The following is a 20739-nucleotide window of genomic DNA, read 5'->3' as shown; positions in this document are numbered from 1 at the left end:
CTTTCGGCCCAGGTTCAGGCTGAGGGGTGGCATGAAGTGGGCATAAATGTAAAGAACCTCAGGTTTGTAGTTAGTAAAAATACAATTCACTTTCAAAAATTGTGATTCGTTCCTAAACGATATACAAACTCTTGGTCCTTTACATAAGGAAGACTCACTGATTGGTGGGAATGTGAGTGAGCCTCTAGAACTGACTTGAGTTCTGCACACCTGGGCTATTCCTCCTGGTCATAAGAGCAAGGAGGAGTGCCCTGCCTCTGACAACTTGATCGGAGTATAGGAGCTCCACGATCAGGAGTCAGACTTCTAGGCCTTTTCGAAATGAGTGATTAATCATAACTCATCCGAAAATGGGCTGGGAAGAATATTTAAGAGTCGGAGGCATTAATGCAAAGTTCTAGGAAGGGTTTGCATTATTGCCAGTCTCCTTCCTCCCCTTGCTAGAGGAAGGAGCAGGATTTCTTCTATGATTCTGATAAGGAAAATAGAAAGGAAGCTATGTGTAAGATTACCGCATCAATTGCCCGACAGCCAGTGTAAGTTCAAGTCCTATCCTCAACCCGAAGGAAGAGGAGTAGAAGGACGAGGTGGGGAAGCTGGAGAGGCCAGTCACTCTTGCATCCTTCTTACCTCTAGAACTGCACACCATATTTGAGATGCAACTTGTCCTCTTGAAGGAGCCGGGCAAGCAAACACAACCTGCAAGCATCCACCACCGGTCCTAGGAAAGGAGGTTCCAATGACCTGTGGGCAGACCGAAAGAAGAAAGATATAAATATGGTCACAATGAGACCTCATCTATCTTACTGTCCGACATATTCTTCGGAGTGATGAAATGTACCCATTCACTTGACTATCCAACTGCAGAGAAGTCTCTCACAGTCTCGTAAGACTCAGAGAAAGACGTGTCATCGGACACTTCTGCAATGGCAGTCCGCAGCGGATAGACACCGACACTCAATGATGGGTGTCGATTCTTTAATGACTGATCTGGATCAACCAATACAAAGTCCACAGCGTAGCTCATGATGGACTCAGACTTGTCAACAGATGCCGACTGACTGCGCTGCCACGCATCCGAGACATAGTCACATGACACTCGCCTTTTGAAGAGTTATGTTGAGAATAACCATACAAATAGTCTAACTTGTTCGCTGCCGATGTTGAGGGACGAGATGATGATTCTTTCAAGGCACGCGCACATCACACGATAGTCAATTACCTTCTAGAGATCGAGGTCCCTGTGATGGCAAGACTTTATCATCAGTAGTTGAATCTCAACTAAGGAGAAACAATACTATATTACTAGTGAATGACTAAGGTGAATGCCGGACCCACGTCTTCACAGTTGAATTGAGAGAAGTAAACTCTCAAGATTCTGATCATAGAAAAAGTCCCGTCGATGACACCAACTAGTGAAGACAGCTTTAATCCCTGTTGTTTTACAGAGGACTGAAAAAGCTAATCCGCTATTCCATTGCTGCTCGGCAAGAAAGTCGGAGTTTGCATTAAAAGCGGAGCGTCTTTCAGTAATGAAAACACAGGGATTGTACTGCCTGAAGAACCGCTTCTCGTGGGTTGGATCAGAGAGGACGTTTCTATTTACTTTGGAAGCAGACCTAGTAGGGCGGGGAACATAAGAAGTTTTCAGTTATTCATTTACAATTCGGGTTAACTTACGAATTGGGAAATGTATATTAGAAGACAAACTCAAATTGTCTGAAGAATATCATTCTGCGTCATCGCAGCAGCCGATGGGGCAAATGCCAAGGAAAAGAAGAAGACTAGGCTACAGACTTCTGCTTTACCATGGGGTAAACAGAAAGATGATAAAGTGTCTAGTGAGATATATATGTCTGAAAATTCTCAAAACGACAAAATGTGGTGCAGGAGAGATGGGTATACAGGTATGCTAGAATTCCAGGCAATCAGAGACCTAAGTCTGTGATTGCCGGGCAGAGGTTCGAATTGATAGTCAAGCCTCGACAGAGGAGAAACAATACCAAACCGAAATATCTCGGAGAGCAATCACTCAACTTGTCGTCATCTTGAGTTGCCTGGTAGTCCATTCCATGAAGGAAAGCATTTGGCTAGAAACATCGAGCGCAAAAAAGATACACTTGAGCATCTGCATTTTAACCGAAATGGGAGGGAAGAAAACCCTCCTACTCTGTAATAATGCAAATGCTGCGGTGTTGTTGGGAGACAATACCACTAGTTATCTCAAAATCAAAACCAATAACTCTTGGGAAGCCCAAAAGGCTGTCTTGAGTACAGATCAATTATGAGAAGGTGTTAATTGTCTCGATCACATACGAGAAGAGTTGAATTACAGGTATGTGCCTACTACTTGGATAATGCAACTGACAACAGAAGCATGTTGCAAGAGAAATGTACGTAGTATATATATTTGTAGATTCCAGTAAATCACACTCCAGCCTAATTCTTCTTCATTTGAGGGACAAGAATAAGGACTGGAAGCAGACCTCTTTCATTCTCCAATGAAGAGAATGAAGGTTAGGTTTCCCCGAAGGGAGACTTCTATGGTAATTACAGGATACCAACGACGACTAGTTCAAGCCGAACTGGTTGTTCCCAAAACAGTAGCACTGTAGAGGCATTCAAACCTCTCGGTGCTATCCATCCTGAACAGATTGACGTATGTTCAGCAAGATCCGAAGATTGAACCAAAAACATAACTCTCTCACGTTTGAATTCCGAGGAGTAGACTCCACAGAATTCCTCTTATTTCCTTGCTCATTCCGGTATAACCAGGAAGTAGAGGAGAAAAAAAAAAAAAAAAAAAAAAAAAAAAAAAAAAAAAAAAAAAAAAAAAAAAGAGGATTGACTCATTTTGCCCGCTCTTCCCTGACTTGCCATGATCTCACTCTGTTAAATCAAGCATTTATTCCTACAACCGTTTCGTTCGCGCAAACGTGAGTGAAAGTTGACCAGAGTTAAATGCAGTAAAAGCTGACAAGAACTTGCCACGTCTTGCTACGCATCTATCTTCTCCGTGATCGAACCTCAAGAAGAGGACTACACAGAGGACCTCCTCCTATCTCCTTCAGATGTCTTATCCCGAGGGACAGAGACATTGATCTTGGCACCAGAAGAATAGCCACTCCTAGCTTTTATAGCTGGGTCCGAGCCACCAATGTGGCTCGGTCCCTTCTCTCGTCCTGCACCACTATCGTGATGGAGAAATGACTACCTATCACTGACTGCGGGCTCCGAGGTACAGCCTGCTGAAAATCATTCGGATATAAGTCTGCCAATACCGCAAGTAATCTTTTCAGATCCGCCGCATGAGGAGTTTCTTGCGTCTCCTCCTCCGAGATCTCTTCCAAAGGATTGGCGATTTCCGATGTCGAACGAGTGGGGGAATCACGCACATCGTCCTGCTTGCGTCAAGCATGCTGGGAGGGAGCGTCACGATCCTTGTCACTTCCCGTCACGCGTCCAGCTTTCTGCGAGGGAGCGTCTATGAGCGCTGCAACTTGCAGCGAGTCCGCGTCTTGCTGGCTGTTAGCGTCTCGCTGTCCTAACTCCGGTCTTATCCTATTCCTGGGTCTGTTGACGTCCTTAGGTTCCTTCTTGCGTGCTTCCTCTCTTAGTCCTTGCGGCTTGTAAACATCAAACAGAGACGTAATGGACTGCTGAAGCTCTGACAAGCACGCTGCTCGCGGTGCCTCTAGCTGCTGGGGAACAACTGGAGATGGCACTGCATGTACGTCTACAGCTTCGGAGACTCTAGCTGGGGTCTTCTGGCGAAGAGGTGGTGACGCCCCTTGCGACACCTCCCATTCCAGGGGAGGGGGAGGGGGAGAAGCGTGAACTGACGTAATGTGCACGTCTTCTTCCTCCGAAGAGCTATGCGTCCTACACCTCTGTTTAGGCGCGGACGCGTCGTCCTCCTCCGACAGGAATCTCTCTGGAGAGCTCTAACTGCTACAAGAGGGTTGCTGGAACGTAAAGGGGGACCTGCGTCTCTTGAGAGGTCTCGATTCTTGAGGTTGTCGCCAACCACGTCTGGGTCTTGCGTCGTCCGAGGATGACGAACACTTCCTCATCTTGCCTTTCCTGCGGCGAGGGGGAGCGTCCTGGGATGCGTCAACAGGATCGCTTGAGGGGACGTCCACTCGCTGTTCAACATATCTCACCTCCCTTAGCCTGTCGACGTTCCTTCTCCCAGGGGTTGGGGAGCATGGAAGAGGTCTAGGGCTAGGAGCATGACAGACACGAACGGACGCACCCTCCACTGCACTAGCACTGTCCCCGAACTTGCGCTGCAAACCACGCACTGCCCCCAACATCACTTCCTTATCTTAAGTAAGGGATTGCACTTTCATACCCAAGGCAGAAATAGCAGCCATGATATCTTTCAAAGTAGGCTCACTTACCTCCGACTCCGCAGGTGGCTCTGGTACTACTACCTTAGGGCTAGGATCAGAAATATTAGTGTTAGACAAGTTAGAAAGGACTTGACTATCAGAAGATCTAGTTGACAGAACACTCGAAGATTTAGCTCTCCTAATTCTGTCCTTCTCCAATCTCCTCACATAACGATCATATTGTCTCCACTCTCTCTCTGACAACCTTTCACACTCATTACATCTGCTATCAAATGTACACACATGCTCTCTGCAATTCTTGCATACTGTGTGGGGATCAACAGCGGCTTTTGGAAGCCGGGTCTTGCACCCCTTCACACACATTCTAACAACAGAGTCAGCCATCTTGAAAATTCAGAAAACAAGTTAAATAGTCCAAGTCAGAAAGCAACAAAGACTATCTTATCCGTGTGTGAAAAAAAATAAAGGAAAATCCAATATCAGCAAAAGCCATCAACAAAAAACCAAGCAATGGGTACTTCACCAATTTGTAGTTGAAGCAAACCCAAACAAAGTAGAGCGAATTTCCAACGTGTTGCTCTAACGACGGCAGGGAATTTCTGAGGGCAAATGGGAATGGTTCCAAGTACCTGGATAAAGGGAGCACAGAAATTCAAAATTCGATAGCCGCAAATTTTGAATTTATGCCGTGCGCGCAACGAATCAGCGGGATAAAGCTTTATATATGTAACTACCAGGGAAGTTAAATATTTAAAACTAAAATCTTTTAAATGGTATGCTTAGAGATTTCATTCTATTGTTGTTTCACCAATTAAATATGATTGAACAAGTCGCTGTCCAGTCGTTTACCCTAGTGCTACACCATTATGGGTGATACATTAACCAAAGGAGCATGGTAGTAATCTTAGGTGTAATGAATACTAAAGAAGCCTAGGCCTACCTGGGAATTATTACGTTAGTAATAAAAAAACATGAAATTTGGGTAAATAGGGTAAATTACTGTATGGCCGGCCTCTAATGTAGCACGACCACCTTCCTGAAAAAGTACTTTAACAAATCCTGTAACGCATCAGTCAAGAGCCAGCGTCCGTCAAAGCAACACCTCCAGACCTCTACTTTCCTCTTGAAGTAAGTTATTTCTCTTAAGTCAAAAATTAAGGCTATAATTTCCAATTTTTGGGGAGGTGGTCTCGCTATGGTAGAGGAGGCCGCCAGGTGGTCATTCGACACTGTACCCTTCAGAACTAGTTGTCAATGGACTCGCACTTGGAACTTGAAATAAATGTTTGAGAACATAGGGGGAAATACCAGCGACTACCAAACCTTATCACGGTGGACAGGTCTTATTCACTCGATATTTAAATGGTGAAACAAGAATACAATTACAACTCCAAGCATACCATTCAAAAGATTGAAGTTTTGTCAGCATAATGTGATATATGAAAGCCCCATACGAACTAAAATAAGCATGTGACGCTCTTCGTAAAATATGTTTTCAAGGCAGTTTTGAAATCCAATATGGCGGCTACCGTGTGGATGTACAGGTTCTGATCAGTGACGACCACCATCTTTCCCAGCCTTCCCAGCACTCATTTGAACAATGTTAGCGTATACGTACATATGTAATGTTTATTGATCTTACTCAAGATTGCAGTTGTAATCAGCACAATAAAACAACATTTTGTTGCCTATATTACTGAAAGTATGAAACTTTTTATTCCCGGGGTCATGGTTTGAACTGAATTAATTTTTACCTTGTAATCGGTAGTTTTTATCCTTACTGCCATCACAACTGAAACTCCACAGTGCTTATTTGATTATTATTATACACATTTTGGTCTCAATTCACTCCACATTGCACTTTAAACAAGTTGCTGTTCCTGGTTCTTAAGCGCGTGCGCCACAAACACAGTTACGAGCAGCAGACGACGAAACTGCAAAGTTTTATTCCCTAAATTGTTGACTTTACTCGTTATATAGTTCAACTTTACTTTGTTATTTAAAAATTTTAATTTAATTCATGTATATTATCCCTTTTTTGCAACCAAATTACCCCAAAAAATTACAGATATTTCTAAAGTAGATACAATCCAATGTTTCTAACGTTTTCGTACATCTGGCTGCCGAAAACCATAGAGGAACGACTACGGATAAGTGGATTATATATAATTTGTTTTTTTTTTGTTTTTGCTAGCACTTTTCATTGATTTCAGTCTATATTAGTATATTTTGAATTTCTTTAATAACCGTATGCCAGAAATAAATGTAACCTTTAATGTTTGCATGCTAAGAATAGCAAAATCATCGTTGCCACATTAGTGGAGGCTTCACACATACGCCGATTCATTATTATAAACTGTTTCCATGAATTCTAGTTGTCATAGTAATGCAATAATGATAAAATTGCTTTAATATTTATGTATATATACTTCCAATACATAGCCCAATTTCACCAATTTCAACGTTTTGTGTGTAGTCTTATACCCAGTTTGGAGGGTCAACACATACTGAATGACAACAGAAAGAGAGAGAGAGAGAGAGAGAGAGAGAGAGAGGAAGGCCAAGGAACGAAGAAGGAAAGGGGTGGCGGTGGAGGGGGGGGAGAGGGTAGGTGGAGCTTTTTACGCGTGTTCGTATCCATTTCTGCATAATGGAGTTTTTGTCTCTTGGTACAAGGACAAGTGTCGTTATTCTTTACTATTAGTGATTCATGATACCCTTATAAATTACGGCACTGGGTGTAATGCACTATAGCAAAAACTCGTTCTGATACGAGTGTTCGTTACAGAAATAGGTATTGCCCAAAAACGTGCTTGCACTGTCGCTGAAACCCATAGTAGGTATGCTGCTTAGTTGTCAATCAAGTTTTTTGTAATAAAGTATTTTTTACAAGCTAGCTATTGAATTAATTTGTATTTTTCTCAATCAAAACATATGCCCCTCAATGCTAACTTTCCTCTTTTAACGATTTTCTGGTCATTGCAAATTCGACCCCATAATTTCTTATGGTGCGAAAACAGAGGCCCAGGGACCGAAAACGATTGCATCACACTACGGCGATAATCCGGCAGTAAAACATCTTCATATATCCAAAAAGTAAGTAATAAAGATATATATGCGCATTACGATTATAACAATTACATGAATAGGTAGCTGATAATCTGCACGAATAACTGGTAAACTGTTCTGCAAGAAAGTTGAGTAAAGCAATTATTTACAATAGGTACGAAAGTCAAGATGTCGTGACGTCATAATACAGGACTTAAACGAACATTCTAATTCCAAAAAATAATTACTTAAATTTGAATCAGAATCGAGTTACATTTACAACAACGAATATTTTCAAATCAATCATCATAAATATGGTATTGTATGATACAATAAAGTTTTATGCATACTTACCTGGCAGGTATAATATAATAGCTTATCCTCTTGACGCACTGGCAGAATTTTCAAAACTCGCGTCAACCGCTAGTACACTGGTAGTTCAGGTGATGGCCACCCCGCTCCCGTGGCGCTGGTACTTGGAACTATTCCCGTTTTCCTCAGATTTTCTCTGAACCCTGTCTCCTGAGGGGAGGAGGGTGGGAATTTAATTATATATATAAACCTGCCAGGTAAGTATGCATAAAACTTTATTGTATCATAACAATACCATTTTTATGCATGACACTTACCTGGCAGGTATATATATAGCTGATTGACACATTTGGAGGTGGGTCATAGACAGCAACATCGTCATAATTCAAAAATTTAACCAAATTTTTAGAACTATATATTATGTTCCTTACCTGCTAAGGTAGCTGACTTCGTAGGTCCTGCCTCTTAGCCTGCTAAACCTTAGTAGCTCTCAACTAGGACGTGACCGGTTTGTGAGAAAGCTAACAATAAGGGCCTGACAACTGGACGTGACCAATTCGTTGACAGAGAACCCTAGCCCTCATTCACCACGGGCATTCATGCTAGGAAAGTTAGTCACCTGAACCACACACACATATAATACCACCCTAATCTAATCCAGCCAACTGAGTTGGGTCTTTAACCTCCACTCATACAACCATAAAAAACCACTATAACCATGAATTAAAATAAAACCTAGCATGTTATTAGGTTATGGGGTGGAAACTCCTTTGCCCAGTACTGTACCTGAGGATACATACGGGCCTAACGTTTGACAATTATCAAAAGTTGTCTTCACGTCTCTAAGGTAATGCGAGGCAAAACACAGAGTTTGTCCTCCAATACGTTGAATCTATAATGTCCTTGAGGGCTAAATTTTTCCTGAATGCTAAGGACGTAGCTACTGCTCTCACCTCATGAGCTTTAACTTTAATTAAACCGAAGCGAAGCTTCTTCTTGACAAAGCAAATGAGCATCTTTAATGACTTCTCTTACAAAGAAAGCCATTGCGTTTTTAGACATAGGTCTAGTAGGATCTTTAACAGAGCACCACAGAGAACATGAAGTTCCCCTAATGCTTCTTGTTCTTTCTACGTAAAACCGTAAGGCTCTTACTGGGCAAAGAACCCTTTCTTGTTCTTGACCTACCAGATCAGCCAGTCCTTCAATCTCAAATGATCTTGGCCATGGATGCGAAGGATTCTCATTCTTTGCTAAGAACTCCTGTTGAAAAGAACAAACTGCTTTGTTGTGCTTCCAACCTATTTGCTTGTCAATAGCTTGCAGCTCGCTAATCCTTTTAGCTGTAGCTAAGGCTACTAAGAAAATAGTTTTCTTAGTTAGTTCTCGCAACGGCGCACTGCCCATAGGTTCGAACTTATCCGTCTCCAAGAATTTGAGAACGACGTCCAAATTCCAAGAAGGGGTTCTGCACCGTCGATCCTTCTTTGTATCAAACGATCTGAGGAGATCTCTAAGATCTGCGTCATTGGACAGGTTTAAACCTCTGTGTCTAAACACTGCCGACAACATACACTTATAGCCTCTAATCGTCTGATTAGCCAAACCTAGTTCTTTCTTCAGGTATAGCAGGAAATCTGCAATCTGAGTCACAGAGGTACTGGATGAAGAAATCTTCCGATTCTTGCACCATCTACGGAAGTTGTCACTTCGACTGGTACACTTTGATAGTCGATGGTCTTCGTGCTCTTGCAACTGCCTTCGCTGCTTCTCTAGAAAACCCCCTCGCTCTGACAAGTCTTTCGATAGTCTGAACGCAGTCAGACCCAGAGCGTGTTCTTGTGGAACCTGTCGAAGTGGGGTTGTTTGAGAAGATCTACTCTCGTGGGTAGACTTCTCGGGGAATCTACTGTCCATTCCAGTACCTCTGTGAACCACGTTTGAGCCGGCCAGTATGGGGCTATCAGGGTCAGCCTTGTTCCTCGACTTTCCCTGAATTTCTTCATTACCTTTCCTAAAATCTTGAACGGGGGAAAAGCGTACGCATCTAGCCCCGTCCAATCTAGTAGGAAGGCATCGACTGCGACTGCAAGAGGGTCCGGGATTGGAGAACAATAGTTCGGTAACCTCTTCGTCGCCGCGGTAGCGAAAAGATCCACTACTGGAGTGCCCCAGAGCTTCCACAGTCTCTGGCATACTTGAAGATGCAACATCCACTCCGTGGAAAGCACTTGTCCGTCCCTGCTCAACAGATCCGCCCTGACGTTCTTCTCTCCCTGAATGAACCTGGTGAGCAGGGTGACGTTTTCTTTCTGCGACCAAAGAAGAATCTCTTCGCCAGGTTGCAAAGTGACAACGAGTGGTTCCTCCTTGTTTCCGTATATACGCCAGAGCTGTGGTATTGTCCGCGTTGATCTGCACTACTTTGCCGCTGATCCACGGTCTGAACGCTTTCATAGCCAAGAAGATCGCCATCAGTTCCTTCCTGTTTATGTGCCATGCCTTTTCTTCTTCGCTCCAAAGGCCTGACTCCTCCCGAGGGCCCAGCGTCGCCCCCCAGCCTGCGTCTGACGCGTCGGAAAATAATAATCCGGTCTGGGTTCCTCTGCTGGAGTGACGTACCCTCTGACAACCTCTCCGGAACTAGCCACCACTTTAGTTCCTCCTTTATCTTTGGAGGAATTGGAAACCGGAAGGAATCTGGTTGCGATCTTCTTGGCCAGACTTCGTTCAGAAAGAACTGTAAGGGCCTCATGTGAAGTCTCCCTAGTGAAATGAACCGCTCTAACGAAGAGAGTGTCCCCAGCAGGCTCATCCACTCTCTCGCTGAGCATTGGTCTTTCAATAGGAATTCTTGCACTTTCCGTATACACATGGTCTGCCTTTCGGGTGATGGAAAAGCCCGAAAAGTCACTGAGGATATCCGAATCCCCAAATAAACTATTTCCTGAGATGGGATCAGTCGTGACTTTTCCAGGTTCACCATCAGACCAGTTGCTGGGTTAAATCCAATGTTACGTTCGTGTCCTCCAGACATTGCTGTTTTGATTGTGCTCTTTTTCCCATCATGGTGACGACCTGATGCCAAAGAGCCTCTCTCTTCTCTAAATCGATGTAATGAGCCCCTAGGGCTCTCGGAGCTGTAGCGAGAGGTGGTTTCTTGAGAAAGGGGATCTTGTACCCTTCCTTCGCTACCTTTACGGACCAAGGATCCGCTCCTTTGTTTTGCCAGACTTCCCAGAAGTCCAAAAGTCTGGCCCCTACACAAGTCTGGAGGACTTCTGACTCATTGTTTCGTTGAAGTTTTAGCACCTCTTTTGGCTGGAACTCTTTTCCCTCTAAATGCTGGTCGAGAGAAAGTCCTACCCCGAAAGGGCTGCTGTGCTGTCTTCGTATCTTTCGTAGTCTTCTTCATGACCTTAGAAGGTAAAAACTTCCTCACAGATGACGTAAGAAGATCTTGAGTAGCCTTCTGAGTGAGGGAGAGAGATATGTCCTTAATGATCTCTTGAGGGAAGAGCTGTCCTGACAGAGGAGAGAACATCAACTCCGACTTTTGCGCGTTCGACACTCCTTTAGCAGCGAACGAGCATAAGAGATGTCTTTTTCTTCAAGACGCCTGCTGTGAAAATTGAAGCCAATTCATTAGCTCCATCTCTCAAGGCTTTATCTATCCAGGACATGATGCTTCTCGACAACTCGGATACTGACGACTCTTCCATCTCCGAAGTCCGAGCCAGGGCCCCGCCCAACGACCAGTCAAGAAAATTAAACACCTCAAAAGTCCTAAAGATACCTTTGAGTAAATGGTCGAACTCCGAAGAAGTCCACCACACTTTGCTGAATGCAAAGCATGTCTACGGAGCTATCCACTATGTTGGAGAAGTCTCCCTGGGAGGAGGCAGGTACTCCCAGGGCCAAGACTTTCCCCGTAGCATACCAAACACCAGACTTCGAAGCCAACTTGGCCGGAGGAAATACAAAAGAAGTCTTCCCCGACTCTTTCTTCTCCTTCAACCACTCATTTACGCGTTGAAGGGCTTTCTTGGCCGAAATGGACAAAAGTCATTTTCAAAAACGACGCTTTCTTGGCTTTCTTCGTCTTCGAAAATTGCGACAAAGGCGATGGCGGGCCTGAAGGTTGAAAATCTCCTTCAAACAGAGAAAGAAGGCACTCTGTTAGCTTGTAGTCCGAAGAAGGAGCTTCCGTCTTGTCCTCTTCCGTACTCTCCGCAAATTCTTCCTCCTGCGAAGAAATATCTTGAAAACCAAGATCCTGCTGATTCTCCAAATCAGAGTCCTTATGCAGATCCTGTTTAGAAAGCGAATGCGGCACTGACTCCCTATAAAACTCCTCTCTTCCTTGTCGAGACAATGTTTTGACTTGCTGCCGCCTGCGTCCTGCGTCCTCCTGAACGTATGCGTCCACCCTGCGTCCATCACTTCTCCTCTTGCGTCCTGCGTCCTGAACTTCGTCCTTCTTACAGGACGCACTGCGTCCTGGATCGCGTTGTACGTCCTGCGTCCTCTTGGAGGACTTAACCGGGAGAGACGAGTCCTTACGTCTAACCGAAGGTTGTTCGGTCTTCTCCCATGATTGCACAATTACTGCCAATCTCTGCTGCATATCACGCAGCACCTCCTTCGTTCCCGCCTCCTTACGAGACTCCTGATGATGAGGAGATCGAGGACGCACCGGGCTCACGAGGCGGCGAGCGAACTTCCAACCGACGTGAAATCCTCTTCCTTTTGATAGGGATCATCTCTTCATCCTCCGATGAAAAAATCTCAGGGCTACTCCACCCTTCCTGGTCGAAAGCCCTTTCCTCCTGTGAAGAGGACGGACAGATGACCTCTTGAGAGGACGCGATACCTCAGCGAACCGCCTACTCCTTCCCGAGGCCGAACTATCCGAAGAATAACGGCACTTCCCAGTATCGCCTTTCCTATGGCGTACTGCAGCAGCCTGGGACGTATCAACAGGACTGCCTGAAGGGACGACTGATCGCAAGTCAACCCCTCTCGCCTCCCTTCGACTGTCGACATGCCTTCTCCTTGGTCTGGGAGCTTGACAGAGGTCTAGGTCTAGGAGCACGAGAGAGACGATCAGGCGCCCCTCCACAACACTGTCACCAAACACTTCCACTTTGTCCGTTAAACGTTTAATTTGGTCTCCATGGACGCAAGGGCAGCGAACACTTTCACTAATTTGTGGATCAGTAGTATCCTCAGATACAGCAACTGGAGCAGGAGAAACCTGGGGAAAAGGTGGCTACATTCGTACCATGTGAATGAGCTGGAGAAGACACATGCAAAGAATCATCCAAAGGTTTACTCGAAGATCCCGATCTTTCACTCCTAGATACAGATCTTCTAACCCGATCTTTTTCCAATCTCTCCACATACTTCATAAGAGCCTTCCACTCTTTCTCATTCAGACACTGACATTCATTGCACCTATTGTCCCACGTACATACAAACTCACGACACTTCTTACAAATAGTATGTGGATCTACCGATGATTTCGGCAGTCTCACCTTACACCCTTCTTTCACACAAACTCTAAACATACTTCCTGAATCAGACATACTAGACAAAATCCAAACCAATTGCGATTGCCACTCTAACTTCGTGAATACGATACCAATATCCAAAAGTCAGATAACGAGCAGGAAATTCCAACAGAGAACCAACAACGATGTTGCCGGTTCGGCTGGCAGAGAAAATCTGAGGAAAACGGGAATAGTTCCAAGTACCAGCGCCACGGGAGCGGGGTGGCCATCACCTGAACTACCAGTGTACTAGCGGTTGCCGCGAGTTTTGAAATTCTGCCAGTGCGTCAAGAGGATAAGCTATATATATACCTGCCAGGTAAGTGTCATGCATAAAAATGTAAAACATTGATGTTTTTACTATTTATTTAAAAAAATTATCCAAGTGCACGCTTCGTTGTCTTCTACCAAAACAGTTGTTTACTAACAAACAAGTCAGTTAAGGACCGTATTCCGATTGTTGTGATGAAAGTGCCCAAGCGTCTGTGGGTGCAAGTGGGTGTGCGGATTTATCACAGGAAATGGGAAGTTTATTGACACAAGCGACTCCATCAAAACATCAAGATGGCGTCAATCTTCTAAATCTTTCGAGTTGTCGCGTTTTGGTGAGATTTGGACTGCCTTGTACCACTATTTCACTACCCTCTGTTTAAATCTTAAAATTTGGCCTTAATTTCTAACTTTGGAGAAAATACTTCACCAACAACAAGTCACGACTGATGCCCATCTCCGATGTCAGGATGCGTTATAGGGGGAAACATCAGTACAGGCCAACCCTCATCACGGTAGACGGGTCTTATTCACTCGATATTTAATTGGTGAAACATGAATACAATTGCAACTCTAAGCATACCATTTAAAAGACTGAAGTTTCGTCAACATATTGTGATATATGAAAGCCCCATACGAACTAAAATAAGCATGTGAGCTCTTCGTAAAATATGTTTTCAAGGCAGTTTTGAAATCCAATATGGCGGCTACGTTTTTCATGGACGGTTCTCATCAGTGACGGACACCATCTTTCCCCAGCCTTCCCAGCACTCATTTGAACAATGTTAGCGTATGTATGTAACGTTTATTGATCTTACTCAAGATTGCAGTTGTAATCAGCACAATAAAACAACATTTTGTTGCCTATATTAGTGAAAGTATGAAACTTGTTATTCCCGGGGTTATGGTTGGAACTGAATTCATTCTTACCTTGTAATCGGCAGTTTTTATCCTTACTGCCATCACAACTGAAACTCCACAGTGCTTATTTGATTGTTATTATACACATTTTGGTCTCAGTTCACTCCACATTGCACTTTAAACCCGTTGCTGTTCCTGGTTTCTAAGCGCGCGCGCCATAAACACAATTACAAACAGCAGACGACGACAGACGACCGAAACTGCAAAGTTTTTATTCCCTAAACTGTTTACTTTACTCGTTATTTAGTTTAAATTTACATTGTTATTTAAAAATTTTGATTTAATTCATGTATATTATCCCTTTTTTGCAACCAAATTACCCGAAAAATTACAGATATTTCTAACGTAGATAAAATCAAATGTTTCTAACGTTTTCGTACATCTGGCTGCCGTGAAAACCATAGAGGAACGAATACGGAAAAGTGCATAGAGGAAACGACTACGTTTTTTTTTTTTTTTTTTTTTGCTTTTTTGTTTTTGCTAGCACTTTTCATTGATTTCAGTCTTTATTAGTATTTTGAATTTCTTAAATAATCGTATGCCAGAAATAAATGTAACCTTTAATGTTTGCATGCTAAGAATGGCAAAATCATCGTTGCCACATTAGTGGAGGCTTCACACATACGCCGTTCCATTATCCTGTTAAGCGTCCGCCCCTGATGAGCTCGCTGCTAACGTACCGTCACGCTTTTTTTGTAATCAGGGATCATAGCACTGATGATAGTTTTTCAAAGTTAATATTGATTTTTATGCTTGTTATTCATACTGTAATTAACTGTTGGAAATTCTCTCTCTCTCTCTCTCTCTCTCTCGGAGTCCAGTCACTCGGCAAAGAAAAGTCATCTTCACTCCCGCAATTGGAAGAAAAGTTTGTATCATCACTGGAGGATTCAGAACTAGAGCTCTCATCATCAAATAGGTTATCAATATCACACTCCTCATCTAGTATTTGATTGATCTCACCTAAAGAAATATGCCTCCTCTTTGGGACATTCATTGTGAAAGACGCGAAATCCAATTTGTCTCGATAAACGCCCGAAGCGTATTGAAAGAAAACCAACAGGGACAGGCAGTTTTCTAGCATAAGCGACCACCAGGAAAGAGTTGCCAGGCTGGAAATAAGTTTCCCATGTGCTGAGAGTGTTACCAAATGATGTTCCTACACTTTCTATGCGAGTAAACGTATTATTACGGGGCTGACGACTTGACAAGCACAGTTAAAGTCTTGAACGTAATATCCCGTTGAAGGCGCTACCGAGTAGATCGCGGTAAACGTATTATTACGTGGGTGACGCTTAACAGGTTATAAACTGTTTCCATGAATTCTAGTTGTCATAGTAATGCAATAATGATAAAATTGCTTTAATATTTATGTATATACTTCCAATACATAGCCTAATTTCACCAATTTCAACGTTTTTGTGTGTAGTCTTATACCCAGTTTGGAGGGTCAACACAATACCGAATGGCAACAGAGAGAGAGAGAGAGAGAGAGAAAGGAAGGCGGAGGAACGAAGAAGAAAAGGGATGGGGGGGGGGGGGGGGGGGGGGAGAGGGTAGGTGGAGCTTTATACGCGTGTTCGTATCCATTTCTGCATAATGGAGTTTTTGTCTCTTGGTACAAGGACAAGTGTCGTTATTCTTTACGATTAGTGATTCACGTACCCTTATAAATTACGGCACTGGGTGTAATGCACTATAGCAAAATCTCGTTCTGTTAAGAGTGTTCGTTACAGAAATAGGTATTGCCCAAAAACCTGCTTGCACTGTCTCTGAAACCCATAGTAGACATGCTGCTTAGTTGTCAATCAAGTTTTATAACCAAGTATTTTTTAAAAGCTAGCTATTGAATAAATTTTTATTTTTCTCAGTCAAAACATATGCCCCTCAATGCTAACTTTCCTCTTTTAACGACTTTCTGGTCATTGCAAATTCGGCCCCATAATTTCTTATGGTGCGAAAACAGACTAGAGGCCCATGGACCGAAAACGATTGCGTCACACTACGGCGATAATCCAGCAGTAAAACATCTTCATATATCCAAAAGTAAATAATAAAGATATATATGCGCATTACGATTATAACAATTACATGTATAGCTGATAACAATCTGCATGAATAACTGGTAAACTGTTCTGCAATGACAGTTGAGTATAGCAATTATTTACAATAGGTACGAAAGTCAAGATGTCGTGACGTCATAATACAGAACTTGAAAGAACGTTCTAATTCAGAAAAATAATTACTTAAATTTGAGTCAGAGTCGAGTTACTTTTTCAATAACGAATATTTTCAAATTAATCATCATAAATATGTAAAATATTGATGTTTTACTACTTATTTAAAAATTAGCCAAGAGCACGCTTCTCGTCATCTTCTACCCCAACAGCTGTTTACGCCTGGCTTGTTGTTGATGAGAAATCGTGTTTCGATTGTTGTGATAAAAGTGCTCCAGCGTCTGTGGGTACAAGTGGTGTGCGGATTTATCACAGGAAATGGTTAGTTTATTGACACAAGCTACTCCGTAAACATCGAGATGGCGTCAATCTTCTAAATACCTCGAGTTGTAAGTTAAAAATGGGTTCGAACCTGTTTTTGGTGACGATTTGCACTACGTTTGAGACCGTTTTCAGTACCCTCTGTTTAAATCTGTTTAAATCTTAAAATTTGGCCTTAATTTCTAACTTTGGGGAAAATACTTACTTCGAAAGGAGAGTAGAGGTCTTTAGCTCCGTTTCTCACCAACAACAAGTCGCGACTGATGCCCATCTCGGGTGTCAGGACGCGTTATAATGTACTTTTTCGGAGGGTGGCTTGCATTGATGGTAGGTGGCCTGCGTGGCCTGCTGTGATGATCTACCCTAATGTACTTTTTTGGGGATTGTACACGCTGACCAAACATGGTCCACTCTGGACCCTACAGTTATTTACCCTATGCTCTTCATTACCAAAGCTTAACGTCACCTTACTTTAGAACTATAATATACTGACGTCAGGACCCAGGCTAACCTAAGCTAGGTTACCCCTAGCTTAGGCTAGGCTGCGATTACTACTCCTAGGCCAACCCAAGTTAGCCGATCTCAAGTTGGTCTCGGTCGGCTACAGCGGCTACCAACGGCCATCAGCAAAGTGCAAAGAGGTCACGCTGATGTAACTTAACATAACACAATTCCATAACTACAAGTAGAGTGTAATTTGCATTTGCTTTTGATAGTAACGTGTGTTTGGGGAAGGGTAGCCTAGTAGGTATACTGGACTACCTTGAAATATCAGCACCTCAGGTTACTCAACGGTACCTAGCAAAACTCGGCCATTCTTACCTATTGTGGATATAAAGGTGGTATTGAAAGCGTCATCTGAAAATCTGAAGAGTATACATGTCTTTCCAACACCAGAATCACCTATTAAAAGGAGTTTAAATAACAAATCATAAGTCTTCTTAGCCATTTTCCACAATAACACTTAGGAGCTATGAAACGTCGACTTCGTCACCCAACGAAAACTATCCTCAGACCCACCCGCTGGATTTTCGTTAAAGTTATCTCAACTTGTTTCGTCTCTTCCCAGCGTTCGGTCAATGAGTCATAATAGTCACTGAAGAGCATTCGAGAATGACGTGTAACGTATAAGCCGATTGAAATGTGAACACCTCACTTTATTTCCAACATGATAAAATTCATTACGTAATAGAGAGATAACTATGTGCAAATTAACTTGTCATATTTTGGGTCCCACCATCTTCACGAAATTGGTAAAATTTATTATTATGAGTTCAAATTCTGATAATTTACATTTTATTCTGCTACAGGTCTTGGATCTAAAATGAATATACATTTTGTGTTTACAACGAAGAGAGTTACATTTCCCGATTTTTGCCCGGACATCTTGGTTTTGTTTTTTTAGCAAAGCTAATAATGATTGGTTACTTAAATACGATAATCTACAATTATTATATACAACAAAACATAGGACATGCGGTGTCTTTATCACATCCATAAATAAAAACAGAAAATAAAGTCGAGGTTTTATTTGATTGGATAGTTGTAGATGACGTCACTAAACATCATTCGAGCGTACTCTCATGACTTTAAATGACATTGATTTGATCAATTACGCATGTTACACTTGAGGAATCTTTACAAATTAAATAATTAGTAATTCTGGCATCACCTAAATGGACATAGTAACGCAATGGATACATCCAGTCTCCAAATATGGTTGAAGTCTAAAATCTTAGCTGATAACAATCGCAAAATTTTGACCACAACTGACAGCAGTCATCTGGCCATGAACTGTCTCTAAACAGCTTGAAAGTCATGCAGTACAGTAAATGTGTATTATTTATTCCTTTATGCTGTTAACATTTTAATGGTTCAATACTAAATGAAATGAAATGACCAACTTTATTTACGATAAATGAAGTCTCTGGTAACTTTTAGAGGTGTGGTCTGATTGTTGCCAGCTTCTAGATCACCTAACGATATTGTGATTTTTTTTTCGCTCAATTGGCTCTCTAGACTCAAATGTTGGTAGTTCAATGAAATTATTCCACAACGAAATAGGCTGACCTACTCATTTACTTTCGCATTTCATATTTTTTGGTCAAATTAATGATGCTATAAAATACCTTAGATCATCTTGATCTATGACGTCATTCTCACTGACACTTGTTGGAGGAAGTATAACCTCACAGGAGCCGGATGTTTTTGACTGGAGATTCTTCCCTCAAAATAAAGTACTTTAGTGTGTTCTTTAAATCTATAAATGAAAGCATGCTCGACTCATGCAAAATCTACTCCAAAAGGATATGCATTAGACAACAGCTGCTTTAATCAAGATTTTTCCAGTTACTGTTTTGGTTTCACGAACAATATGGGAGAAGTACAGATTATATATATATATATATATATATATATATATATATATATATATATATATATATATATATACATATATATAATTTATTTATTTATATATGTGTTTATATACGTATGTATGTTTATAAGTTTTTAAAAATTTTATTTTTCAAGACATTTTGATATATCTCCAACTACCTTTAATGCAAAAAATATGAAATTTCTGCAAGGGTCTGGATCTTAATCACGAGACCTTATCTAGAGTTTAGATTCAAAACAAAATAAAACTAAATATGAATTCTAATGGTTTGATTCCTAACAGAGTTTTGCATTTCATGTAAAACAACCTCGAGAATGGATTTATAGCTTTAAAACTTCACACAAGAAGAACACAGACATTGCTCACTATGATTGTCTTGCAAAGGTATACAAATTTTGCTGCTGAAAAGTTTAATTATAAAAAAAATCGTTTTTTATGCCCTGCTTAATGGCTATGTATTTCTTTTGAAAATCCTGCTATGAATTTTTTTTAAAGAGAGAGAGAAGAGAGGAGAGAGAGAGAGAGATAGAGAGAGAGAGAGAGAGAGAGAGAAAGGGGGAAAGGAAGGGAAGAGAGAGAGAGAGAGAGAGAGAGAGGCGCCCGGCAAAAGATTAGACTATGGAATAGTTTTTACATGGCTAGCAATCTGTTTAAGATTTTTAGATAATCTATCTGGAATCATAATGTAGAAAATTTCCCTCTTCAGAAATACAAAATAACAACGATGGTCAACACTGAATTATCTAAAGCACAAGCAATACAAGAACCTACCGATTAATGGAGCTGGATGTATTGTCCTCGAGTACAGAAGCCACCTTTAGAATTTAAACCGTCTACTTTACAGGTAAGCCTACCTGTTTCAAACATTCAAACTTCATACAGAACGTGACCACTGACAGGTCACAGAAAGGGGGGAGTAACAATCATCGGAGGGATGTGTCGAAAGAATAAAATTCGCCCTTTCCGTGTTCAGGAATCAGTCTTTTATGTTTTCTAATATATATATATATATATATATATATATATATATATATATATATATATATATATTATCTCACTAAAGCCTCTTAATTTGATGAGAGTCAGATACACCTGTTGCAACACACACATCTTGATTCTCTGCATTATGAGGTCACGTGGTTCAAATTCTGTTTGTGTTGAAGGATTAATATTCTCAGGATACTTTCCTTTATACTTTCATAACCATGTGTTCTTTTTTCTTACAGGATTCCCTCACTTTACTATTATTATTAACACTCCCATTAGTACTATTATTAACACTCTATAGCTTAGTACTATTATTAACACGCCCTTTTGTTAACACATAATCAAGATCCTTCATTTTGGTATTGTCTCTCTAAGCTCACTTTTTATTTTGATAATAT

General features: G+C 41.8%; 1 protein-coding gene across 1 annotated transcript in view; it reads right to left on the bottom strand.

The window, feature by feature from the left end:
• The window catches only part of LOC135212731 (ras-related protein Rab-10-like), a 69296-nt gene extending 51266 nt beyond the window's left edge, over nt 1-18030 (bottom strand). The window contains exon 1 of the mRNA XM_064246436.1: nt 17779-18030. Within this exon, the coding sequence (XP_064102506.1) occupies nt 17779-17905 (127 nt within the window). The 5' untranslated portion in view covers nt 17906-18030. The remainder of the gene's footprint in view (nt 1-17778) is intronic.
• Between the last annotated feature and the right edge of the window lie 2709 nt (nt 18031-20739).

The sequence above is a fragment of the Macrobrachium nipponense genome, chromosome 41 (assembly GCF_015104395.2).
Source record: "Macrobrachium nipponense isolate FS-2020 chromosome 41, ASM1510439v2, whole genome shotgun sequence".
NCBI lineage: Eukaryota > Metazoa > Arthropoda > Malacostraca > Decapoda > Palaemonidae > Macrobrachium > Macrobrachium nipponense.
This window is presented reverse-complemented; position numbering and strand designations above follow the sequence as displayed.